The sequence below is a fragment of the Kogia breviceps genome, chromosome 2 (assembly GCF_026419965.1).
Source record: "Kogia breviceps isolate mKogBre1 chromosome 2, mKogBre1 haplotype 1, whole genome shotgun sequence".
In the NCBI taxonomy this organism is placed as follows: domain Eukaryota; kingdom Metazoa; phylum Chordata; class Mammalia; order Artiodactyla; family Physeteridae; genus Kogia; species Kogia breviceps.
The window spans coordinates 65035070-65058344 of record NC_081311.1 but is presented as its reverse complement, the minus strand read 5'-3'; the positions used below and the strand labels follow the sequence as shown (position 1 = coordinate 65058344).

General features: G+C 41.8%; 2 protein-coding genes and 1 non-coding gene across 4 annotated transcripts in view; all 3 read right to left on the bottom strand.

Annotated features, from left to right (window-relative positions):
* Positions 1 to 412: 412 nt before the first annotated feature.
* PBLD (phenazine biosynthesis like protein domain containing) lies at positions 413 to 21348 on the bottom strand. 2 transcript variants are annotated; one of them, XM_067025506.1, is made up of 10 exons: positions 21279 to 21348; positions 11274 to 11287; positions 10732 to 10831; positions 10257 to 10355; positions 7908 to 8017; positions 7666 to 7695; positions 4598 to 4686; positions 4182 to 4360; positions 2053 to 2115; positions 413 to 620 (listed from the first exon to the last, which is right to left on the bottom strand). In XM_067025506.1, the coding sequence occupies exons 1-10, from the start codon at positions 21346 to 21348 to the stop codon at positions 508 to 510; spliced, it is 867 nt and encodes a 288-aa protein (XP_066881607.1). In that variant the 3' UTR covers positions 413 to 507. The 2 variants fall into 2 exon arrangements, with proteins under 2 accessions (XP_066881607.1, XP_058908700.1); XM_059052717.2 differs by lacking the exons at positions 11274 to 11287; positions 21279 to 21348 and adding an exon at positions 21266 to 21271.
* LOC131751693 (small nucleolar RNA SNORA70) lies at positions 14569 to 14703 on the bottom strand. Its single transcript, XR_009334261.1, has one exon. It is a non-coding gene; the product is annotated as a small nucleolar RNA SNORA70 (small nucleolar RNA).
* Positions 21331 to 23275, bottom strand: part of RUFY2 (RUN and FYVE domain containing 2) — a 76640-nt gene continuing 74695 nt past the window's right edge. The window contains exon 18 of the mRNA XM_067025483.1: positions 21331 to 21411. Coding sequence (XP_066881584.1) covers positions 21400 to 21411 — 12 coding nt within the window. The 3' untranslated portion in view covers positions 21331 to 21399. The remainder of the gene's footprint in view (positions 21412 to 23275) is intronic.

Sequence of the window (23275 nt, the reverse complement as noted above, 5' to 3'; positions counted from 1 at the left end):
TATCTTCATGATCCATCTTTGTCCATATAAATTTGTATTCTCCACAGACACAGTATAACATTGCTAACAGTTTATACTCTATTGTGATTTTCTTTCTTGGTATTGTATCATGAAATTTTTTTTATACTTACTCATAGTTATTGGGTCTTTTCAATGGCTGCAAAATAGTCTATCTGGTACTCACACCTAAGTTTAAACGGTTTGCTCTTACTCCTCATAAATTTGTTCCTCATTTTGTGATTGGTGCTCATAATCAAAGGTGACAACATTATTCTTCGTTATTGGTTACTTACATTTCAAATATACTCACAGGTAGAGCCAAAACTCCATTAGTTAATTAGTCAGGAAGCATTATTAAATTTCCATTAGTATGTCTTTGTTGTTCTATGTCTAAGGTGAGGATTAAGTAGACTACTATGCAAACTTTATTCAAAGCAGCCCCTTACATTTCTTTCTACACAGAAAATACTTAGTAAGTCAAGATTGCAGCATCACGCACAAGCGCGTCTAGGCCGTCAGCGTGCCCTCTAAAACAAGAGCAGCACTTCCCTTGATGTCAACTCGTCCATCAGGACGCAGGGAAATCTTCAATTCTCCTCCCCGGCTGGAACACTGAAAGGCTAAAGAAAACATAAAACGAGTCACAAATTAAGATCATTTTCATCCTTTTTAATTGACAGGACATAGTGAGAGACCACGTATTACAAGCTCTAGAATGCTCCCAGGTCAGTTTAAAGAACACATTCCTTCAAACAAACAAAAAACAAAATAAATGAACAAACCAAACACAAATACATAGACACAGAGAACAGAGGGTGGTTGCCAGAGGCGAAGGGTCAGGGAGGGGCGGGGAGATCAAAATGGGTGAAGGGGATCAACTGTACGGTGAGAGATGGAAAATAAATTTTTGGTGGTGAGCATGTTGTAGGGGATATAGAAGCAGGAATACAATGTATATGTGACACTTATATAATGTTATAAATCAATGTTACCTTAATAAAAATCAATTAATCTTAAAATTTTTTTTAAATAGAATGCATTCCTTCATCTGTGCATGGTATTGCCCAGCCCACCCCACTCTGCTGAGGACTGAGAGACCACAGATGCAATTTGATCCACAAAATACACAGCTCTACAGCTTCGCTTCCTGAGCCACTTCCTCTATTACTTCCTGTAATGCCCCGACATACCCCACCCATAGCATCCTCCCTGGCTCTGTCTAGGAGAAGGCAAGCACATGTGAAAAGACAGAGGCTAGGACTAAAAGTCTAAGAAGATAAAGAGGGGTGCTCCTGGCCCTTCTGAAAAGGCCCCACCTTCCGAGGTCTGAATAGGACAAAGGGAGTTCTTTACTTATTGTGGTTAGCAAGCAACCATACTTGTCAGGCAACCATGAGGCACAGCCTCAGGCTTCCTAAGTTTAGGGGAGTAATTAGGCTCACCAAAGAAAGAGAACAGCCACCATGCTATTCCCAAATCAGGGTCACAGAGACTTAACCATCCCACTAAGTAAGAACCTCCATCCTTTAAAGTCAAACTCCCACTTTGATTGTGTAGCCTGTACCACATACAGACTACTAGCCACATAGTACTAGCTGTGTAAATTCCACTGGCTGCCTTTATTTTATCTGCCTCAGGCAATATGTAAATCACTAGGAGACTTGGTTCCAAAGCAATTTGTCTGATTTAATCTCATAACTAGCAATGGCAGTAAGGAACCTTGGTAATAATCATCCAGTCTCCACCTGTCACATTATAAATAACCTTTCTGGGCCAAAGTTATACAACTAGTTAACTTTATTCAACAAACATTTATTGGGTACTTACTGTATTAGAAGTGTGTCCTTGTGTTGGGAGAGACAGAGGTGGAAGATGTTTGGAGTGGAGGATGTTTTGAGTAGAAGGTTCAGGAGGAAGGAATTCGAAACCTCTCGCTTTCACGTGGGTGATAGTTAACATTTTATTACATCTTCAAGTGGATAGTACATATGAGAAGAAATACTAGCTTCAAGTTAAGCAAATTTTTTAAAATTTGAAAAAGAGCTGTCCTACCGTGCATGGCTTTCTTCCCCAGTTGCTGGGACCAGTAGCTGCTGAGAACTGTATGTGCAGACCCTTAAAAGAAGTGAAAAGTTATGGTACAATCCCAAAGAAAACAGGGGCAACTCTGTGCTAAATTCATAAACAATCAACTATCCAGTTTGACTAAACCTTAGATGACTTAGTCATTACGTTGGCCATGGCCACAGCCAAGTGTGGAATTAAGGATAGGAAGACGTAGAATTTACGGATTAACTCCTCCAAACGATGTATCCACTGTGTCTTATACTTTCTGAAGGCTGAATTAAACTGTAGGTTTTAATTCTTGTCTTGTCTACCAGTTCATTGTCAGCCCATGGTAGAATCAAGGTATTCACATAAATCTGTCTACATCTTTCAAGGGAAAAATATCTCCTTCCTCTTAGGACACACATGAAAGAAAAGGTGGGAACTCTGACAAAAGGCTGTATTTCCCACCAAGTCAGCCTTCACAGGTTTTCGGTGCCAGAAGAACTTTCTTTTAGTGAGGTATTTTTTCATATGATTGTGCACTAGGTTTAGATCAGAGAATAGATATTAAAATGAAGAAACAAAATGTAAAGTAATAACTGACAGAAAAGTCTTTGGGAGAAAAAAGGATGGTTTGGAAAAGGTCTCTCCTTCAGGAAAACTTACTAATGTTATGGGAGGTCCACATAGGGTGCCCAAGCATCCCAGTATGCCTGAGACTGTCCCGGTTTTAGCACTGAAGATACTGTATGCTGAGAAGTCCCTCAGTCTCAAGCAAACTGAAATGGTTGGTCATTGCTGCCCTTCCCACTCTAGAAAAGCATTATTACAGGGGGAAAAACTTGCCCTCTGTGGTAATTAAAATCTTTGGGAAGCAGCTGTGCAAGTGTAAGTCCACTCAGAACTTCTTTTCTACTGGGGAGGATTGAGTTGGACAAACAGTTGCTGGGCATTTTCCTGAGTCTTTAAAAGTACTTGCTTGCTGAGCTTTGAATTTCACATATTTTGTTCCTCAGAGTAACTAAGTCAAGGTCCCGAAACCATCCCAGCCCCTGCCATGACCAGAACAGGAGGCTCACAGTCTCTGCTCAGCCTCCTTTTACCCTGGCCACTATCCCATCCACCAGCCTCCTCCATCCAGCATCCCCCCTTTTGCAGCTCAGTCCATTCTTCTCAAGGAGGAGGAAAGTATGAGGCTTCACATTTTTGCCCATCTTTGATTTCATCCCTCTGCTTCTGTCTGGTAGAAGATCCTGAATACCCAGGTTCCTGAACCCATCCCACCCACTTTGTGGGCAGGTCAGGGAAATGAGGAGTGGAGGAAAAAACAAAACCACCATGCCTGTCCCAATTTCCCACCAGCAGTCCAGGGCTTGATCCTTCAAAAACCAAATCTTATCTAGATCAATGATCATGCAGGCTGGTCACTGAAAAGGAAAAAAGTCTTTGGGAATGTAGTGGACATTGGCCACTGGATTTTGCAAATGGCAGCTCTAGAAGTGTTGGCTCAGGGAGACAGTTTTGTTATTATTAAAATACCTAATAGCTATTGGGCACTTACCGTGTGCCAGGCACTGTGTCGAGCACTTAACATGCGTTGTGTTTACATGACATATTTTATAGCCAGGGAACAAAAGCTTTAAAAAGTTAAGTCAGGGACTTCCCCGGTGGTCCAGTGGTTCAGACTTCGCCTTCCAGTGCAGGGGGTGTGGGTTCAATCCCCGGTCGAGGAGCTAAGATCCCACAGGCCTTGTGGCCAAAAAAAAAAAAAACAAACCTCCAAAACATAAAAATCGAAGCAATATTGTAACAAATTCAATAAAGACTTTTAAAAAAATGGTCCACATCAAAAAAAATCTAAAAAAAAAGTCATTTGCCCAAGGTCAACGGCTAGGAAGCTAGGATGCAAACCCAGGCTGTCTGACACTAGTTTAATCCTGCTATACTGCCTCCTTAACTCTGTGTTTTTCACATGAAACTTCAGTGAAGGGATGGGGGAGGGGGAGGCAGGTAAACAAAGGCATCTCAAAAACCAAACAACCTGAAAGGTCGTGTGGAGGGCACATAAACAGCTACTTGCTATCCTCCTCCCTCTCCACTGCTTAGCCCTCTTCAGGACTCAGTCAAATTACCTGTTACGGGGTCTTCAGCCACACCAAACCATGGAGTGAAATATCTGGAGTAAAAGTCAAACGCTTGAGTCTGCCCATCAGGCTCTCCCTTGATGGTGAGAATGAGTCCTTTCACCTTCCCCGTGTTTTCCACTTGCGGCAGATTCTGTGTGTTCACTTTCAGGCTCTCCAGAAATGACCTTGTTCATAAACGGGATGGATCAGGACAAAGCCATTCAATAGACTACCTACTACCCACACTCCGTAAAGAAGGCCAGGATGCAGCTTGCCAAATGGCTCACCAGGAGGGGAACAAAACTCTCTGGCTGTGTAAATCATGGTTTGATGGAACATGGCACAGCCAGATCAAGTCAGAGCTATAAATCTGGGTGCTTGGCCTTCCCCAGGGTGCTGACAAAGCCAAAAATCTTGTTTACCTGTTGTAAGTATCACTGAGCCGGACCAGGAGCTTTCGGGTATCTGGGGAATAGCGGATGTCCTGAACCAGTGTGTCACCTATGGCAGTCTATGGAGACAGACCAAAACCTCCTCAGGAATTTATGAATTTGACCCATGTTTGGAGAGCAACCTCTCATGAGCGTCTGCTCTGTGCCAGGCACACCCAACATCTCCAATCCCAGGAGTTTCAGGTCAGTTTTGGGACTCAAGGCATTGCTCAAGAAGGCCAGTTTCCTGGCAGCCAGAGACCTTGATGAGGGTTGAGTTCACTCTCTGAGTTTAGCCAAAGATAGGCGTTGTTCACACGTTACTACGTGCCTCAACACACAGCTCCTTCAAGTGGGTATTTTCCCCACAGATAAGAAGATTCAGAGAGGCCCAAGGTCACACACACACACACACACACACACACACACACACACACACACCTTGACCCAGGTCTGAGGGGCCCTGGAGTCAAAGCTCTGAATTATTACTGTCTACTATCTGCAGAGGTGGGGGCTTCATGCCTGCCTCTTGGAGCTGTTGTGAGGATTAAATGAAATAATACGTAGAGTTCCTGCAGCAGTAACTAGAAGCTTCCACATGGGAAGGACTCAGGGCCAGCAGTCTGACTGGAAGTGGGGACTAGGGCACTTGCCTCAATGCTGCTCTGCTTGGCAAGCTCACTGTTCTCACACAGACTGTATGCTACAGATCAAGAACGTAGCAACATTTTCTAGAGATACCTTGATTCACCCTCTACTGGGCTGCACATAGCCTCACTCATATCTAAGACACTGTATGTTTGTCTTGTCTTTGCTGGCTTGGGGTACTGAGGGAGATTATGAGAGGACAAAAGCCCCTCCGAGTCGTCCTGTGGCACCACCACCAGCTGCCGGCAGAACAGACAAGAGTTACATGGTAGTTGTCTGGTTGTCACGAGGTGGCTTCAGGTTCTCTAAACTTCTTTAGGGACTGAGGTGTTCTAGGTCCTATGGCCAAGACTCCCTCTGCCGTGGGTGATGCCTGGAATGCCTGCCTCTGTGACCACTGCTGACCAACGTCCCCCCGCAGAAACGGGAACTCCTACAGCCCGATCCCATATGCTCTCCGGGGCCTCTCAGTCCCTCTGAAGGGTCATCCAGCCCTTCCCTGCATGGATTCTTATGTCAATTTGAAAGTTTAACTCTCAGCTGAGAATATTATTGCTAGTTTCTAGGAACACAAAATGACAATACTCACAATAAATAACCCTTCATCATCCTCATTTTACAAATGCCGACCCTGAGGCTTAGATCAGGTTAAGCTCTTTCTACCACGAACAAGGTCTACCACTGTGAATATTTTCCATTTTCTTGCCAATATGTTTAAAGTATTTTTATTATATTATATATAATATATTATATATAATATATATTATATATAATATATATAATATATTAATATATTATATATAATATATATAATATATATAATATATATTAATATATATATTTATAATACATATTTATATATATTATATATATAATATATATAAATATATATTATATATATAATATATATAAATATATATTATATATATAATATATTAATATACAATATAATATATTATATTATATATATATTATTATATTTATTAATTTGGCTTGTCTCCCAAAACTCAAGCCCTAGGTAGAGCTGAGTGTAAAATCAGAATCCATGATACTTGCTTATACTCTGAAAACTTAAAGCAAAACACTAAAGAGATTATAAAGGCTGAGTAGAAAATTCACTGAGAAATACCATTATATGCCATTTTACAGAATCATTTTTTTCTCATGGCTGCCCTTGGCCTGGTCCTGACCTGGGCCCTTCCTGCTCTACAAACTAAGCACCTGGCCATCCAGGGCTGCTCTGGCCTTCTGGAATCTCTGGCGACAACTGTAGTGCCTGCTGCACTGGGTGACAGTGAGAATTAAATGAGATAATACATTAAAACACTTAGTGCGCGGCACTGCACAGGGGAGACTCTCAGAAAGGTTCATTGTCATCATCACCATCATCAGCATCATCATCATCAAGCCCCATCCCCACACAGACCCCTTGAGGAGGCCAGTCTATGTATCTTGTCTTCTCTATAGAGGTTCCCATGCTTTCCTGCTCTCTTCCATCAAAGCACAGCCCTGTCATCTCAGGCGTATTCTCCACTAAAGACATCAGGACACCGACAGCTGCCAGGCAGTTTCCACTCTTTTCTTTCACTCTCAGCCTGCCACATGATAGTCTCCCCTCCCCCACCTTTCCATGGAGGCTAATCGGACAATGAAGAGTCAGGGAAAACTGGTCAACCTTCTCACTAAATAGATTCAATATTATTATTATTTTTCTTTTTCTTTTTTTTTTCTGGCTGTGTCGGGTCTTTGTTGGGGCGCAAGGGCTTCTCTTTAGTTGTGGCACACGAGCTTCTCTCTAGTTGTGGCGTGTGGGTTTTCTCTTTCTAGTTGTGGCTCTTGGGGTCTGTAGTTTGCGCACAACGGCTCTATCGGTGAGGCACACGGGCTGTATCGGTGAGGCGCACAGGCTTAGTTGCCCCGAGGCATGTGGGATCTTTGTTTCCTAACCAGGGATCAAACACCCATCCCCTGCATTGTAAGGTGGATTCTTTACCATTGGACCACCAGAGAAGTCCCTAGATTCAATATTAAAATTCAAATATCGGGGCTTCCCTGGTGGCGCAGTGGTTGAGAGTCCCCCTGCCAATGCAGGGGACACGGGTTCATGCCCCGGTCCGGGAGGATCCCACATGCCGCGGAGCGGCTGGGCCCGTGAGCCATGGCTGCTGAGCCTGCGCATCCGGAGCCTGTGTTCTGCAACGGGAGAGGCCACAGCAGTGAGAGGCCCGCGAACCACAAGAAAAAAAAAAAATTGAAATCTCAAATGCACAGTGCAGTATTCAACCAAGCTTAGAATGGAACACTTGTACTGGTAGAAGGCCTATCTGTTGAGATCAAATAGTACCGAATTTTTGTTCAAACGATAACAGATGATCATGTCACACGGCTCAAGTTTGATTCTTTTCACCAACCTTTATCAATTCCTCCACTTCACGGAAGTCCTAAATTGGGAAAAAAGACAAAACTATTGTCAAACAGGAAAGCTGTCAGTTTACGGCAATAACTAAAAAGAGCTGGGAATTCACTGGCAGTCCAGTGGTTAGGACTCCATGCTCTCACTGCCGAGGGCCTGGTTCAATCCCTGGTCGGGGACTTAACATCCCATAAGCCGTGCAGGGCGGCCAAAAGAAAAAAAAAATTAAAAAGATCTGACCTGGGGATGGGCTGGATAAAGAGGCAGGTCCAGGACGATACCATCCTCTTCTCTTCTGGCCTTTAGTTCCCCACTCAGAGTGACAAAGGTTAGGGTGCTATTCATGTTTTCTGGCCAAAAAAAGAATTCTATTTTGTCAACTAGAAAACTTTTTGAAAGGAATCAAGAAATAGCAAAATAAACATTGTTATATAGTTGCATGTCTGTTTTTTTGTTTGTTTTGTTTTTTTGTGTGTGTGGTACACAGGCCTCTCACTGCTGTGGCCTCTCCCGTTGCGGAGCACAGGCTCCAGACGCGCAGGCTCAGCGGCCATGGCTCACGGGCCCAGCCGCTCCGCGGCATGTGGGATCTTTCTGGACCGGCGCACGAACCCGTGTCCCCTGCATCGGCAGGTGGATTCTCAACCACTGCGCCACCAGGGAAGCCCTGCATGTCTGTTTTGATCACTGTTATGTAGTCTTAGATTCTCTTGCAGTGTTGTCCTTTCCAGTAAAGGGGTCCCAGGTTTGGGTTACTGGGGTCCTAAGTGGAGAAAACTCTCAATGGATTCTAATTTGAGAACCAAGAACATAACTGATTGGACTTGGCATCATGCTGTGCCCTTGAAAAAATTATTTAATCTCCTTAAACCTCAATTTCCTCATTAATAAAATGGGGTAATAATTAAAACTATACTAATTTCATTTTACCAATAAACTGGGGGTAATAATTAAACATAGCTCATAGGGATGCTATAATGTTTTCTAATGCAGATTTTTAACTATCCCCCTATAATACTATAGAGTTATAAACTCTACTAGTTTAAGATAAGCCAAAGGGATGACAAATAGAACATACAGGTTATGTACAACAGTCTGAGATGAACAAATCAAGCTTACCATAAACAAACCAAACTATACTAACATCTTGATTTAAAGATTAGATCACCAAACCTGATATAATATCCCTTCATGTTACTGATACAACTTGGGCCACTTATCTCAGTGTGGGTAACATTTTTAGTGAAAACAAAGATTTATGACCTAATTCTTTTCTCTTCCCTAACATTTCTGTAATACTTAACCATATCTCAAAGGTGAGGAAATTCAGCATTGCTGATTAACTTTCACAGAATAAAATTTACATTCTGAAACCCAAAGTTTAATTCTTCTCATTATAATTGGTGTAAGACATCATTATTTACAAAGCATTTTCTCATCGAACCTTAGGCCCACCCTGTGGAGGACTATCAGGCCTTTCTTTGGTGCTACCACTTTGCAGTTCAACTTCTCCTTGTGTTCAATTCTGCTTTCTTTACTCCCTTAACAATACTGATCTCAAGAACACTGCCCCCAATTCTTCTGGCATGCCAGTGTGTCTCAGAGCCTGCTTCCTGGGCAAACTTGACCTAATAACACCTTCCCTTATCATCCCCATCTAAGTTACACCCCCAGAGAACTTCTTTTTCCAACACCCTACTCCCCACAGTTACCCCTCTGTCATATCATCGTGTTTATTTCCTTGTTTAATTTTGTTTGTTGTCTATACTTATTCATGGCTGCTTCCATCTCCACTTTTAGGACATTTCCAGGCATCTCTTTGCCCCATTCCCACAAAGCCCTGATCTTTATCTCTTATACTAAGTGTAGCTGAGATGGAAACAGGTAGGATTAAGGTGCTGCATCCTCTCTTCACAGGGTAAATGTATACAGCTGGGGCTCATTAATATTTAAAATTCAGAGTAGGGCTTCCCTGGTGGCGCAGTGGTTGAGAGTCCGCCTGCCGATGCAGGGAACACGGGTTCGTGCCCCGGTCCAGGAAGATCCCACATGCCGCGGAGCGGCTGGGGCCGTGAGCCATGGCCGCTGAGCCTGCACGTCCGGAGCCTGTGCTCCACAACAGGAGAGGCCAGCCACAGCAGTGACAGGCCCACATAACGCAAAAAAAAAAAAAAAAAAATTCAGAGTAAAAAAGCTCTTACTGTAAAATGTATTTCAATGTGGGTGGGGACATATTCGGTGCAAAGTTATGTCCTTTTGGTTCCCCAATATCATATCATGTTAGACAACTATTCTGCCTTGAAAGCTCTGCTCCTGTGTTTGTCACAGAGACCAGAGAGCTCCTATTTAGAAGAAAATGGCATTCCAGGAAACAATGACCATGGCTTTCCAACATGCATGGCACATTCTCTGAAAGATCAAAGTGTTATAGAAGCTTGCTGGTTTTGTTTCTGCATAATAAACCACATGAAATAAACTTTGCAATGTCTTTATACCAGTCACTTTGGTTCACAGGAAAGAATGTGTGAGAGTTTTAAAAAATATTTGTTATTTGCTAAATGGTAAGTTCATAAAAGAAAATCACGTTACTTATTTTGTGAAACAGAACAGCTGCAGAAGCCAGGGTAGCGTGGCCACAGAGAGGAACCTCACTCACTGGTGTAAACCACCTTAATCCAAAGCAGGAACCTTCAGAGGAGAAAAAACCAAAGAGAGACAAGATCATTCCCATACAAGGGGGTAGTAAACTTTTCATTTTCTTATTCTTTTCTAAATATTTCATTAGCATGATTTATCACTGAAACATGTTGTGAAAGGAGGAGCAAAGTCTAGGCAAGCCTCCTAGGGCCCCCCAGTACTAGATCTGGAGCTGAAACACTCAAATTCACCAACACCTGCTCCCCCAGATGAAATGAAAACCAGATTAGAAGCTCCCCCTCTCCCTCCTATCTGCATGCAAATAGTAAATGGACATTTCCCTTAACTATCATTCCCCCACTGGAAAAGCAGCTTCTTGTACCATTCAGGAATGGTTAAAAAAAAAAAAAAAACACAACGTATTTACTTTGCGTAAAGTTGTCAGTCGGGTGTAGTTTTTGGATAAAAGCAGTTTCAGAGAGATTCATTTCCTTTGCAATTTTCTGATGCATGTCTTCATCCAATTTCTAAATTAGAAACAAAAGGTTATTGAGACTCCAGAAACAAAAATCTGACTTCCTTGGACAGCAACTGCCACTAGTAAATAACAGTTTATTAATATTAAAAGTTATATGCCTAAAAGGAAAAATCACCAAGGAATTCAAGGCACTTTTATAAAGATGGTTTGTCAGAAATCCATGCATGCAACCATGTGAAGAGCTGTGGAGGTTAAAAGCTAGAACAAATTCTGAAAACCTACCAGCCTGAGCTATCCTTTGTCAGATTATTATCTAGTCTATCTGAGAGCATGTGTTCTCTTCTAAAAATAATTTCTGCAAACTCTACAATCTCTCTTTCCTGTTGGATGAAGAGATGTTAGGTGCCCACTCTGAGCAGGCTGGACCACTCTGCCCCCATTTATGCACAGTTCACTCTCTTTCATGAGTCAAGCCTCAGGCCAAAGGTCACCTCCTCCAGAAAGCCTTCCAGACTGCTCTGTCTCTTCCCCAGTGCTTAGACCACCTGAAATTACTTGCTATGTCCTTTTAATGTCTGTTCCCCCCACCTCTGACTCTGGCTCTATGAGAGTACCAACTTTGCTACTTTGCTTTGTCCTGGTTTAGAACAATGCTTTTATTCATCCTGGGATGGAAGGAGGTCAATAAATATTTGCTAAGAGAATAATTATCCAGTTAACCTTCATTTTAAAAACCCTCAATATAGATATTTTTATCCACTTACACATAAACAAATTAAATACAGAAAGTTTGTGTAATATCCTAAGAACACAATACACCTAATAAATGGTAGAGTGATTAAGAATGTGGGCTTTGCAAATGGTAAGAACCAGTGAATCTAGAGGAAAAGTATATAGATGTTCATTCTTGAAATTTTTCTTAAGTTTTTTAATTTTTCAAAATAAAATAATTTTTTTAAAGTGGGCTTTGGAAACAGACATAATTAGCTTTGTATCCTGGGTCAGCTCCTAGAAACAGTGCAAGAGTGGGCAAGTCATTTCACCTCCTGAAGCCTCAGCTTCTATGCCTTTAAAGTGGGAATAATGGTACTTAGGTCAAAGGGTTACTGTGAAGACACATACATACATATACATGCATACACACACATACACACATTCCTCTTAACTCAAGGGAAAAAAATGGGCTGAAGCATGAATTTTCTTTTTGAGAATGAAAAGCAATTTTTTTAATCAACAAAATGATCACTACTTAGATTCTGAATTCTAAAGAAATCTCAAGAATTAACTATACTCCAATAAAAATTTATTTAAAAAAAAGAAATCTCAAGACAAATGCATTCTTACTTTGGCAAAACTTACTATTCTTGAGCTGCTGAAACCCAGAAATAAGAATTATACTTTATTCTAATAAATTCATAATTCACTTATCTGAGTTATGCAAGTTAAACACCCTTGTCTTTTAGTTGATTCAAATTCTTTTGAAACACTTTCCATATACTCATATAACATTACAGATATGTTTACCTATTAAAGTTTCTGTATTGAAAAAAAGGCATAAAACAGCAGCTGTGAAAAATCAGTCATGATTTTAAAACTATCAGCTGATGTAAAAATCCTAACAGGAGACTTACTAAGCTTTTCTGAAAGGAGCTCTGTATTAAAAATCTGTAGAGGCTCTGTAGTCCTACAGAAAGAGAAATCACGTAAGACATAGATACTTATTTTCTGAAAAAAATAACACAATGGGTTTTTCTGTTTGTTTTTTACTTAACACTTTTCTTTCAAAAGATTTAATCCAATAATGCATATAAAGTGCTCATCACAGTGCCTGATGCATAGTAAGTACTTGATAAATGTTACCTTTCTGAGTGATTCAAAGCCAGTGCTTTAACCTGCCACACTGCACTGCCTCCCCATAACAAGGAAATTATTATTATCCCTTTAACAGGTTGCAGGCAAGAAAACCAATGTCTATCAGATAAAATGGACTCCTGCAAGCAGAATCAATCACTGAGTGCCATGCTAGGCCACCAGCATCAGCACCATTCCCAAGGGAATGTGTTAGAAATGGAGAGTCTCAGGCCCTGCCCCAGACCTTCTGAATCAGAATCTCCATCTTAACCAGAAACCAGGTGATCCGTGAGCACATTAAAGTCTGGGGAGCCCTGGTGTATAAGGTATGGTCCTGTGGTCAAGGGCCTGAGCCTCTCAGTGGAGGAGTCAAGATAGATACAGAAATCAGCAATGGGTTTTGACATTAAGTACTCTAGGACTTTAAAGGTGAAGACTTGATGTGGACCTAGAAAAAGGGAAGATTTTGGTGAGTTGAACAGGAAAATGTGGGCAAAAAGCTTTGTACTGGGGACGCTTCTTGGGCAAATCACTTGACCTCACTTCTTTCTCCTTCTGTTAAATCTTTGACACTCTAGGATTCTGTAAGCTAAGGTAAGGAGAATTCGGATGGTAGGAATGAAGTGGAATGAACACATGTCACACCTCTGGGCACCTGTGGGCCTGGGGAGTGAGAAGTCCCACCTGAGTAGAGGAGGGGGTTTGGTGCTGCTGAGGCCAGCAAGGCAACAATGCTCAGAAGTGAACTCAAGCGCTTCACAGTGGCCTGTTGAAGGTTCTCCATGGAAACTGGCCCACCTGCCAGTGCATATAACACCTGAGAGAAACTCAGAGCCATTTAATTCCCCAGGGCTGAGTCCGCAGTCACAGGCCTCAAAGGTGATTGAAGGGTTGATGAAAAAAAGCCTGGATTTGCCTCCTTGACTGCAGGAACCTGCAGGGCCTGCCAGTCCTTCCTGTATCTGACCTGGCCAAACTCCCTATCCTTGTCCCTCCTTTCTTTGCCTATTGCTTCCCTTGATCTTTAGGACCAGAGTCTCTAAAAGTATTAAAGCATTTCACATTGTAGCCAAGCTCACCATCTACTGGTAATAGATTCCTTTGCAAATGGGCTTTTTTGCACATCAGCTAAAACACACACTACACTGACCATCAACTCTTTAATCTTCTCTGCTTTGGTATATTTCACCAATTACAATTTAAATTTCTATAAGTACAATTTCTGCCCCAGAACACTGAAAATGCACCTGCTATTTGCCTGAGGGGCCAGAGACAATGTAGAAAGTATGATAGTAGCAGCCCTCTATGTGCACCACATGTGGCTGAATTTCTACACTGGAACCAAAGATCAAAATAATGGTGAATCACGAGAAGATCAATATTGCTTCAACTTAGAGAGCTTTAGGAAAAGAAGAATGAGACTACATTCATTCAAAATACTGAATTTTGGTTCCAGTAATGTTTCCATTTTACACTACAAGCTTATTTTTATTATTTATTTATTTAGTTAGTTTTTGACAAGGACAAGAAAGTAGGGTTTATTGGTGGGCATGGGGGGGGGCAGCGCCAAGGCTCTCACAAGTGCAGGGCCTGCCATTTGTCCAGGGGGCCATGATTAGGGATGTACTTGACCCCACAGCCATCTGGGATGAGCCGCTTTTCTGCAACCATGTTTTCAAATTCATCTGCATTAAACTTAGTAAATCCCCACTTCTTGGAGATGTGGATCTTCTGGCGGCCTGGGAACTTGAACTTGGCCCTGCGGAGGGCCTCAATCACATGCTCCTTGTTCTGCAGCTTGGTGCAGATGGACATTATGACCTGGCCAATGTGGACCCCGGCCACTGTGCCTTGGGGCTTTCCAAAGGCACCACGCATACCTGTCTGGAGCCTAGATTGGGGACAGCATGCCAGTCATTAATGTCCACTGGAAAGGGCTGTCTCCAAGGTCCCTTAGGGCAACCCATACAGGCAACAGGCTGCATACAGTACCGAGGAGGCTGCTGTTTGCAGCCGCTGCGCACAGGGCCCCCATGGGGAAAAAAGCACAGTCGGCTTAACTGGCTGCAAATACAAGCTTATTTTTAAATGTAACACATAATAGTTTCAAACCAACCCGATAATTTTAGTTCTCTTGCTTTAATATCCATTTCCTTTTGCCAATTTCACATGAGTCAAGCTTATAGCTGCAAAATTAGAGCCATGTTTGTTTTTCTGCCTTCCAATGTACTGCATTGGGACACTGAGATTCCATCACTATATGGCCCGCGAAAGATTAATGATCAGAAAATCAGATACTCCCATCTTGTGGCAATTTAGAAATATAACAGCCTAAACAGGACAGTCCTGCTCCGTTCATTTGTCCCTCTGCTTTCCTTCCAGCAATGGAAAAGCACTTGGATGTAGAAAGTTCTAAATCACCTAGAAATGGGAGATTCCTTTCGAGGCACTTGGATTTCCGATTGTAAAGTTATGTCCACACAATGCAGCACTCAAACTCCAGGCCATCTTCAGTTGCTTCTAATGGATCTTATGGATGCTTAGTCTCTCCAGCTCCATCACAGAACCCAAAGCACATACTCACTTTGCATACCCTGCCCACCCCACCCTACCAATGAGAACAAAAGATGAATAATTGTTGGCTAACTAGAACTCTTAAAAGGAGATTTTGCCATAATATCACTGATTATAATATTTTCACTTTCACTCAACAGGTATCTATTTAGTGCCTCCCATGTGCTAGGCCTTGTGCTGGAACAAGTCAGAATAGATTAAGATCTCATGGAGTGTACAGTAGTAGTGAGAGAGACAGGCATTGAATGAATTACAAGAGTGATTTATCAACTGGGAAGGGGTACCATGGGAGCACATAAAAGGGGAAGACATTTAGTCTAGTATTGAGTACAGTGGGTTAAAAGCATGGGCACTGCAGTCAGGCAGACCTGGGGTGGGATTCTGAAGTCAGCCATTTAACCTTCTTCTGCTGTTTTCTCATCTGTAAAATGGGGATAATAATAATAAGACCTACTCATAGAGTGGTTGTGAGGGTGAAATGAAATAATATATGAAAAGAAATTAGCACAGTATGTATCTGGCTGAACTTGGCTGAAGTCACTGCCCTCAAAGCTGACAGTTATGTTCTAGAAGCCAGTGAGGATACTTGGGAAGCAGAAATTCCCACATTAACATTTCCTCTTCCTTTGCGTTGCTCTCTTCTCTCAAATACTTGGTAAAGGAAAACATTTCACTGTCCTAGAAAAATCTTCTCTGCACTTTGCATCATTTTTCTGGGCATAAAAATGAGATATGAGGTTGTAACCCTCTAGAAACCCCAGGAGCCTCTGACCCAGTGTGGTCACACTGAGCCAGTGATCCTCTCTCTAAGGAAGGGCAGCAAGTTTGGAAATGGCCACTGCACATGAGTTAAAGCATGGATTGAACACAGCATTGCTATATACCTGTTTTTCTTTAAATATATAACCCACCAAGCTGTAAAAGGGGCTTTGGGTCATCCCTAAATTTAACCAGAAAAACCAGAACAGCAAGTACTTTAGGAACTAAAACTAAGCATTCCTCTTTAAAAGTGTGAAGCCAGGGACTTCTCGCAGTCCAGTGGTTAAGAGGTCACCTTCCAAAGCAGGGGGTGTGGGTTCAATCCCTGGTTGGGGAGCTAAGATTCCCACATGCCTCAGGGCCCAAAAAACCAAAACAAAACAGAAGCAATATTGTAACAGACTCAATAAAAACTTAAAAAAAAAAAGTGTGAAGCCTATCCTTGCTGTCACTGGAAATGATTAGTAGTGTTTAAAAGAATAGAAACACACATATATGAATATTACGTTTGATCCTAGCACAGTGCCCAGCTTATGGTAGACAGCTAAAGGCCAGTTGAATCGGGGTAAATAAATACACTGGGCACACAATGAAGTTGTTTTTACGGATAATTTAAACAGGAAAACTCCAGAATAAGCCTCTCTTTAGAGAAGGTACCTTCTGAAACAATGGTTTTCAACTGGGGGTGATTTTTGATGGTCATGTTTGGGGGAGAAGAAGAGACTACTGTCATCTAGTGGGTCAAAGCCCAGGATCTGCCCAACATTTTACAATGCACATGACGGCCTCACACAATAAAGAACTTTCCAGTCCAAAATAACACTGCTATTGAGAAGCCCTGCCCTAAAAACACACAAATACATACACACACACATACACACACACACACACACACAAAATGACAACAAAAACAAAAACCTTAAGGCTTTGTTAGAATATGAAGGAGAATAAATATGGCTCCCTACCTCTGTTGATATGTTATTTTCACTAAATAGTAAAGTTGGTTTACAGAAAAATAAACAAAGTACCACCCCTTTTCACTACCACAGCCCTCTGACCTATTCCAATAGTTGGTCGGGAGTTCCTATAGTTTTTACACCGCTGTAATTGTAATGTATCTATTTCACTTTTTAAAATATTGTTTCTATACATTTTCCATGTCTCTACATCATTTTTATTGTAAAATTGTCAGGCATTTGAGAAAACCATCGATTTTTTTTAATTAAAAATTTTTTTTTCAAATATCTGTTTCATGTTCCATTTAGCCCTTAATCTGTTTTTGCTTTCACCTAATGTACAGTGTTATAAGTTCCTCATGTGAAAATTTTTAAAATGGACTTGTCTAGAAAGGAAAACAAAACTTTAGAATATTCTAGAAGCTCTGGGAATGTTGTTACCCAGAATTTTTTCCTCCAGCGGTCTCTTATCAAGTATTTAAAAAGCTCAAAGTACAATTATCTAGTCTTTAGTCTGTCCACCAAGTTTTTCTATAGTTAGTCTCATCTCAGTCAAATTTTAAATAATTTTAAACAAAACAAAATGAAAAAGAAAATTCCTTTGCAGTCCTGCACTTAAAATCTGAAGCATTTTTTCCCCGATAAAAATCCAGTGTTGGGCTTCCCTGTTGGCGCAGTGGTTGAGAGTCCGCCTGCCGATGCAGGTGACATGGGTTCATGCCCCAGTCTGGGAAGATCCCACATGCCACGGAGTGGCTAGGCCCGTGAGCCATGGCCACTGAGCCTGCGCTTCCAGAGCCTGTGCTCCGCAACGGGAGAGGCCACAACAGTGAGAGGCCAGCATACTGCAAAAAAAAAAAAAAAAAAAAAAAAAAAATCCAGTGTTGTTCCATGCTCTGCATCCCCATGGGACCTGGCATGAGTCCCCATGGTACCTGGTAACTGGTCTTTCAGCCTCTGTGGTAACTATGGGATAATGATCAGGTTTAAAAGTATATTTCCCCTGCTAGACTCTGAGCACCTCAAGGACAGGCAAACTTACTGATCTCTATACCTCCCGTCCCTACCCTGGAGCCTGGCTCACGGTAGATGTCAACAAATATTTGTAGACTATGTAATGACAGGCTGAACACCTACCAAGTTGTGGTCAGCATTATAAGGTTTAGCACTTATCTATGATTTTTCCTGAGTTCACTTGTGTTCTCTCTAGGTGTTTCAGGTGTCCACTATCTCCAGCCATGTGTAAAAGAATCCAAGGGTGGAAACAACAGTTTACACTTCCATTATAATTTTTATTGATTATGCATTGGGGAAAGTGCTAAATTAGCCTCCGGGAGAGGACTCTTGTGTCCACAGGATAGAAAACTAGCAAACTAGTCTTTAGATACCTATTCGGTTGTCCCTGACAGGCCATCAAATTAGCCTGGTCTCACAGGTCTAAGGCACAGAAGGGAATTGAGAGACTCTGCAGAAAGTGTTCCCAGACGGATCACAGACTTCATCTTCTTTTTCTTCCTTCCTTCAGTACTAAAGCATATTGCTTTTAACTATGCTGTTTTTTGTCTAAATTTTTATTTCCTAGCTTTTCCAAATATATAAATAACATGCAAAATATATTTTAATGGAGAGATAGAGAGGGGAGAGAGAGATCTTAAGTCTGGAGTTTAGTGACTGTACTGGAGGTAAAAAGGAGTAAATTGAGGAATAATACTGATTCTTGCCATCTGGTGAAACTGAGAACATAAATCACTCAAAACTTTTCCAAAACTCTTCAGGAATATTACATGGGGGGCTTCCCTGGTGGCGCAGTGGTTGAGAGTCCGCCTGCCAATGCAGGGAACACGGGTTCGTGTCCCGGTCCGGGAAGATCCCACATGCCGCAGAGCGGCTGGGCCCGTGAGCCATGGCCGCTGAGCCTGCGCGTCCGGAGCCTGTGCTCCGCAATGGGAGAGGCCACAACAGTGAGAGGCCAGCGTACCACAAAAAAAAAAAAAAAAAAAAAAAAAAAAAAAAAAAAAAAAAAAAGAATATTACATGGGGACATGGGGCAAATATATTAAGACTCTTTTTTAAATTTTTTAATTTAATTTTATTTTTGGCTGCATTGGGCTTCGTTGCTGCATGTGGGCTTTCTCTAGTTGCGCAAGCGGGGGCTGTTCTTCGTTGTGGTGCTCGGGCTTCTCACTGCAGTGGCTTCTCTTGTTGCAGAGCACAGGCCCCAGGTGCACGGGCTTCAGTAGTTGTGGCTCATGGGCTCCAGAGTGCAGGATCAGTAGTTGTGGCACACGGGCTTAGTTGCTCCGCGGCATGTGGGATCTTCCGGACCAGGGCTCGAACCCGTGTCCCCTTCATTGGCAGGCGGATTCTTAACCACTGAGCCACCAGGGAAGCACCTATATTAAGACTCTTGACAAGCAGATTTAGTCAATTTCACAAGTCCTTGACGTGAAGCTATGTTTGCCATATTGTTTCTAAACAAAGTTCACGTTTTAGAATCCGGCTGTTATTCTCTCACTAATTCTCCTAAGCTCTTGTGTTACTTGACAAAGCCTAATAACTTTATTACTTTCTGCACTTTGTGGTTGGAAAATGCCAACTGCAAGGTTGCATGGTGAATGCATCATCAAGGTAAGATGAGGACTCTGTTTTGTTTTATTTATTTACTTATTTATTTTTGGCTGCGTTGGGTCTTCGCTGCTACGGGTGGGCTTTCTCTAGTTGCAGCAAGTGGGGGCTACTCTTCTTTGCGGTGTGTGGGCTTCTTGTGGGGTCTTCTCTTGTTGCGGAGCACTGGCTCTAGGCGCGCGGGCTTCAGTAATTGTGGTAGGTGGGCTCTAGAGCGCAGGCTCAGTAGCTGTGGCTCACGGGCTTAGTTGCTCCGTGGCATGTGGGATCTTCCTGGAGCAGGGCTCAAACCCGTGTCCCCGAATTGGCAGGCGAATTCTTAACCACTGCTCTACCAGGGAAGCCCAAGGTAAAATGAGGACTCTTGATCACAATTTTGCTGCTCCATTTGACGGAAAAAATAAGTATACCAGACTCAATTAACAATATTCACCTGTCTCAGTAAAACCTCAGCCATTCTCCATCTTGATTTACAGTACAATCACCTGGGGAGCTTTAAAAAACAGTGCTGCTTGGGTCCCACCCCCAGAGATTCTATTGTGATTGGTTGGGCAGAGGAATATTTAAAGCAACTCAGGTGATTTTAATCTGCAGCCAGCTTGATGTTTGCACTCAAAGGCCCCAATTTAATAAGACTTTTTTTTTTTTTTTTTTTTTTTTTTTTGCGGTACTCCGGCCTCTCACTGCTGTGGCCTCTCCCGTTGCGGAGCACAGGCTCCGGACGCGCAGGCCCAGCGGCCATTGCTCACGGGCCCAGCCGCTCCGCGGCATGTGGGATCTTCCCGGACCGGGGCACGAACCCGTGTCCCCTGCAGTAGCAGGCAGATTCTCAACCACTGAGTCACCAGGGAAGCCCAAAGAGCCATTTTAAAATGAGACTTTCAGTAAGCTGAGTTCTCCCTATGTTAGAGCTTAATTCCTTCTATCTTTATACTGAATTACTTAATTCCTTGCAAAATGTCTCATCTTTGGTCCTGAAAAGAATTTCTAATTGTCTGAACTATAGGTATGGTTAAAAATATCCAGCTAGGGGCTTCCCTGGTGGCGCAGTGGTTGAGAGTCTGCCTGCCGATTCAGGGGACGCGGGTTCGTGCCCCGGTCCGGGAAGATCCCACATGCCGCGGAGCAGCTGGGCCCGTGAGCCATGGCCGCTGAGCCTGCGCATCCGGAGCCTGTGCTGCACAACGGGAGAGGCCACAACAGTGAGAGGCCCGCGTACCGAAAAAAAAAAAAAAAAATCTAGCTAGAATCTTTTAAGCTAAATGTAGTATCAGCCAGGTCCAGTCACATAAAACTCATCTAATTTCATTCTCCTCCCCATTTGGTGCTAACTAAATGAAAACACAGAGGCTACAGGGAGCTCGAGGTTTTTTTTGGCGGGGGGCAGGGCGGCGGGGGGCGGGGGGAGTCTCAACCACCAAACCACCAGGGAAATACCCCCCACTTTTTTTTTAATTGGCTCTAGTTCTCCTTTACATGAATCTTCATTTCTCTAGACCTAAGCATCTAGGTGTAAGCAGTCTCATCATATGATTTGGTCAAAATCAACTTCCAGACATGAACACTGCTGATATCATTTGACAAAAAACACAAACCAGAGAGGTACACAAATAGGTGGGTCTGATTTTTTTTTTTTTTTTTTTTTTTTTTAGCACATACTTGGTTCTACGGGAATCTAGGATTTGAGGCACTGCACTTCAAAAGAAAATACTACTTACATTTTCTAGGAGCAAACAGCAGCAGGATTCCCACGAAATGCTTTTGATGTGAATGCATCTGCTATGAAAATAGGGAACTTCATTTTCCTTGCAAGCCGTTTCTGCAAGCTCTCAAAATTGCTGGTAGCCTGCTTTCATGCTTGTTGCTGCAAAAAATCAAAAAGTTAATGTTTTACTTGATGTACAGAAGCAACTAGCATTTTCCAGGTACAAAGTCAAGCAATTATTCTAACACACCTACATTTAAAGTGATCCTCTGATATTAAGCCTCTAAATTGAATGTTTTAAATTACTGGATTAATAGAATATTTTTTTCATAGTGTACATATACTTAACATAATCATATTCCTAGAGTAGCCAAAACTACATTAGGCTGTTTTTAATGAAGTGCATGAAACTTTCAAGGGGCATATATGTTGCTTATAGTTTCCCAATGAATATTACTGCCCTTTTAATATAATGCATTTTTTCTAATTATAAAAAATATGCCCATTATCACTTTTCTAGTGGCGCTGTGGTTGAGAATCCTCCTGCCAATGCAGGGGACACGGGTTCGAGCCCTGGTCCGGAAGATCCCACATGCCGCGGAGCAACTAAGCCCATGTGCCACAACTATTGATCCTGCACTCTGGAGCCCATGAGCCGCAACTACTGAAGCCCGTGCACCTGGAGCCTGTGCTCTGCATGAAAAGAAACCCGCGCACTGCAAAGAAGAGTAGCCCCCGCTCACCGCAGCTGGAGAAAGCCCGAGCTCAGAAACAAAGACCCAACGCAGCCAAAAATAAATTTATATATTTTTTAAATGCCCATTATAAAAAAACTTGGAAAATCAAAAAGTGACTCATAACCATGTAAATCAGCAATAACTTTTTTTTTTGGACTTAACATAGTCAAAGGAGCCTCATGCTTTAATTTTGTGTTATTTTATAAATCTGCAGATGGAGATTTTTTAACTCATAATATAGATTTGTTAAAATATAGCTTTTCATTATAAGAATAACACTTTCTCTTTACTGAAAACCTGTAAAATATAGAAAAGCAGGGTGGGGAGGAGATCTCCTGTATTCTCATGCCCTACAGAGAGAAATTCTGTTAAACATTCTCAGTGTTTCCTTTGCTTTACCAGAAAGCATGGGTTTTGTCATAGGCATGGAGGGATTCTTCCCTCCCAAAGTTATAGAACTTTCAAAAAATTCAGCAAATTAGGAGGTGCTTTGTTTAAATCTAAAAGAAATTAACCTATACTAACATGTATTTCTTGTTCTCAAGATTAAGATAAATAACGGCGGGATGCCTTGCTGGCGTCCACACCTGGCACCAGCCCACTAGGCAGCTCCCAGGCCTACAGGTTTCTTTTCTTTGTGTTTAATTTATTATACAAGTGTTTTGCTTAAATTTCTTGCCAAATGCCTACTATTTTCTGCCTTTTTTTTTAGGTATAATTGGTGTATTACTTTCAGGAGTACAACATACTGATCCGATATTTTTTTATATTGGGAAATGATTTACCACAATCATTAACTACCTAGTTAATCCATCACCATACAAAGTTACAAAAAAAAGGTTTTTTTGTGTGTGATGAAATTTTGAAGATCTACTCTCTTAGCAGCTTTCAAATATGCATACATTATTGTTAACTATAGTCACCATGCTGTACATGACATTCCCAGGACTTATTTATTTTACAACTGTTAAGTTTGTACCTTTTGACCCCCTTCAAAAACTTCAGTAAGGTTGCACCTTTTGACCCCCAAGCAATAACATTGTTAGTATTTTAGATATACAGTTTTTAATCATAATTTTTACCCTTTTAACAGTATAGCATGAGTATAAATGCTTCAAAAACATCATTTTAATAGATTTACAATAGGCTCATGCATATGCTATAAATTATTTAACTATTTCCCTTTTGGTGAGTATTTATTTCTAATTTTTCACTTGTAAAGATAATGTAGTGATCAAATTTTTTGACTGTAAATTTGGTCTGCATTTCTGATTATTTAATTATAA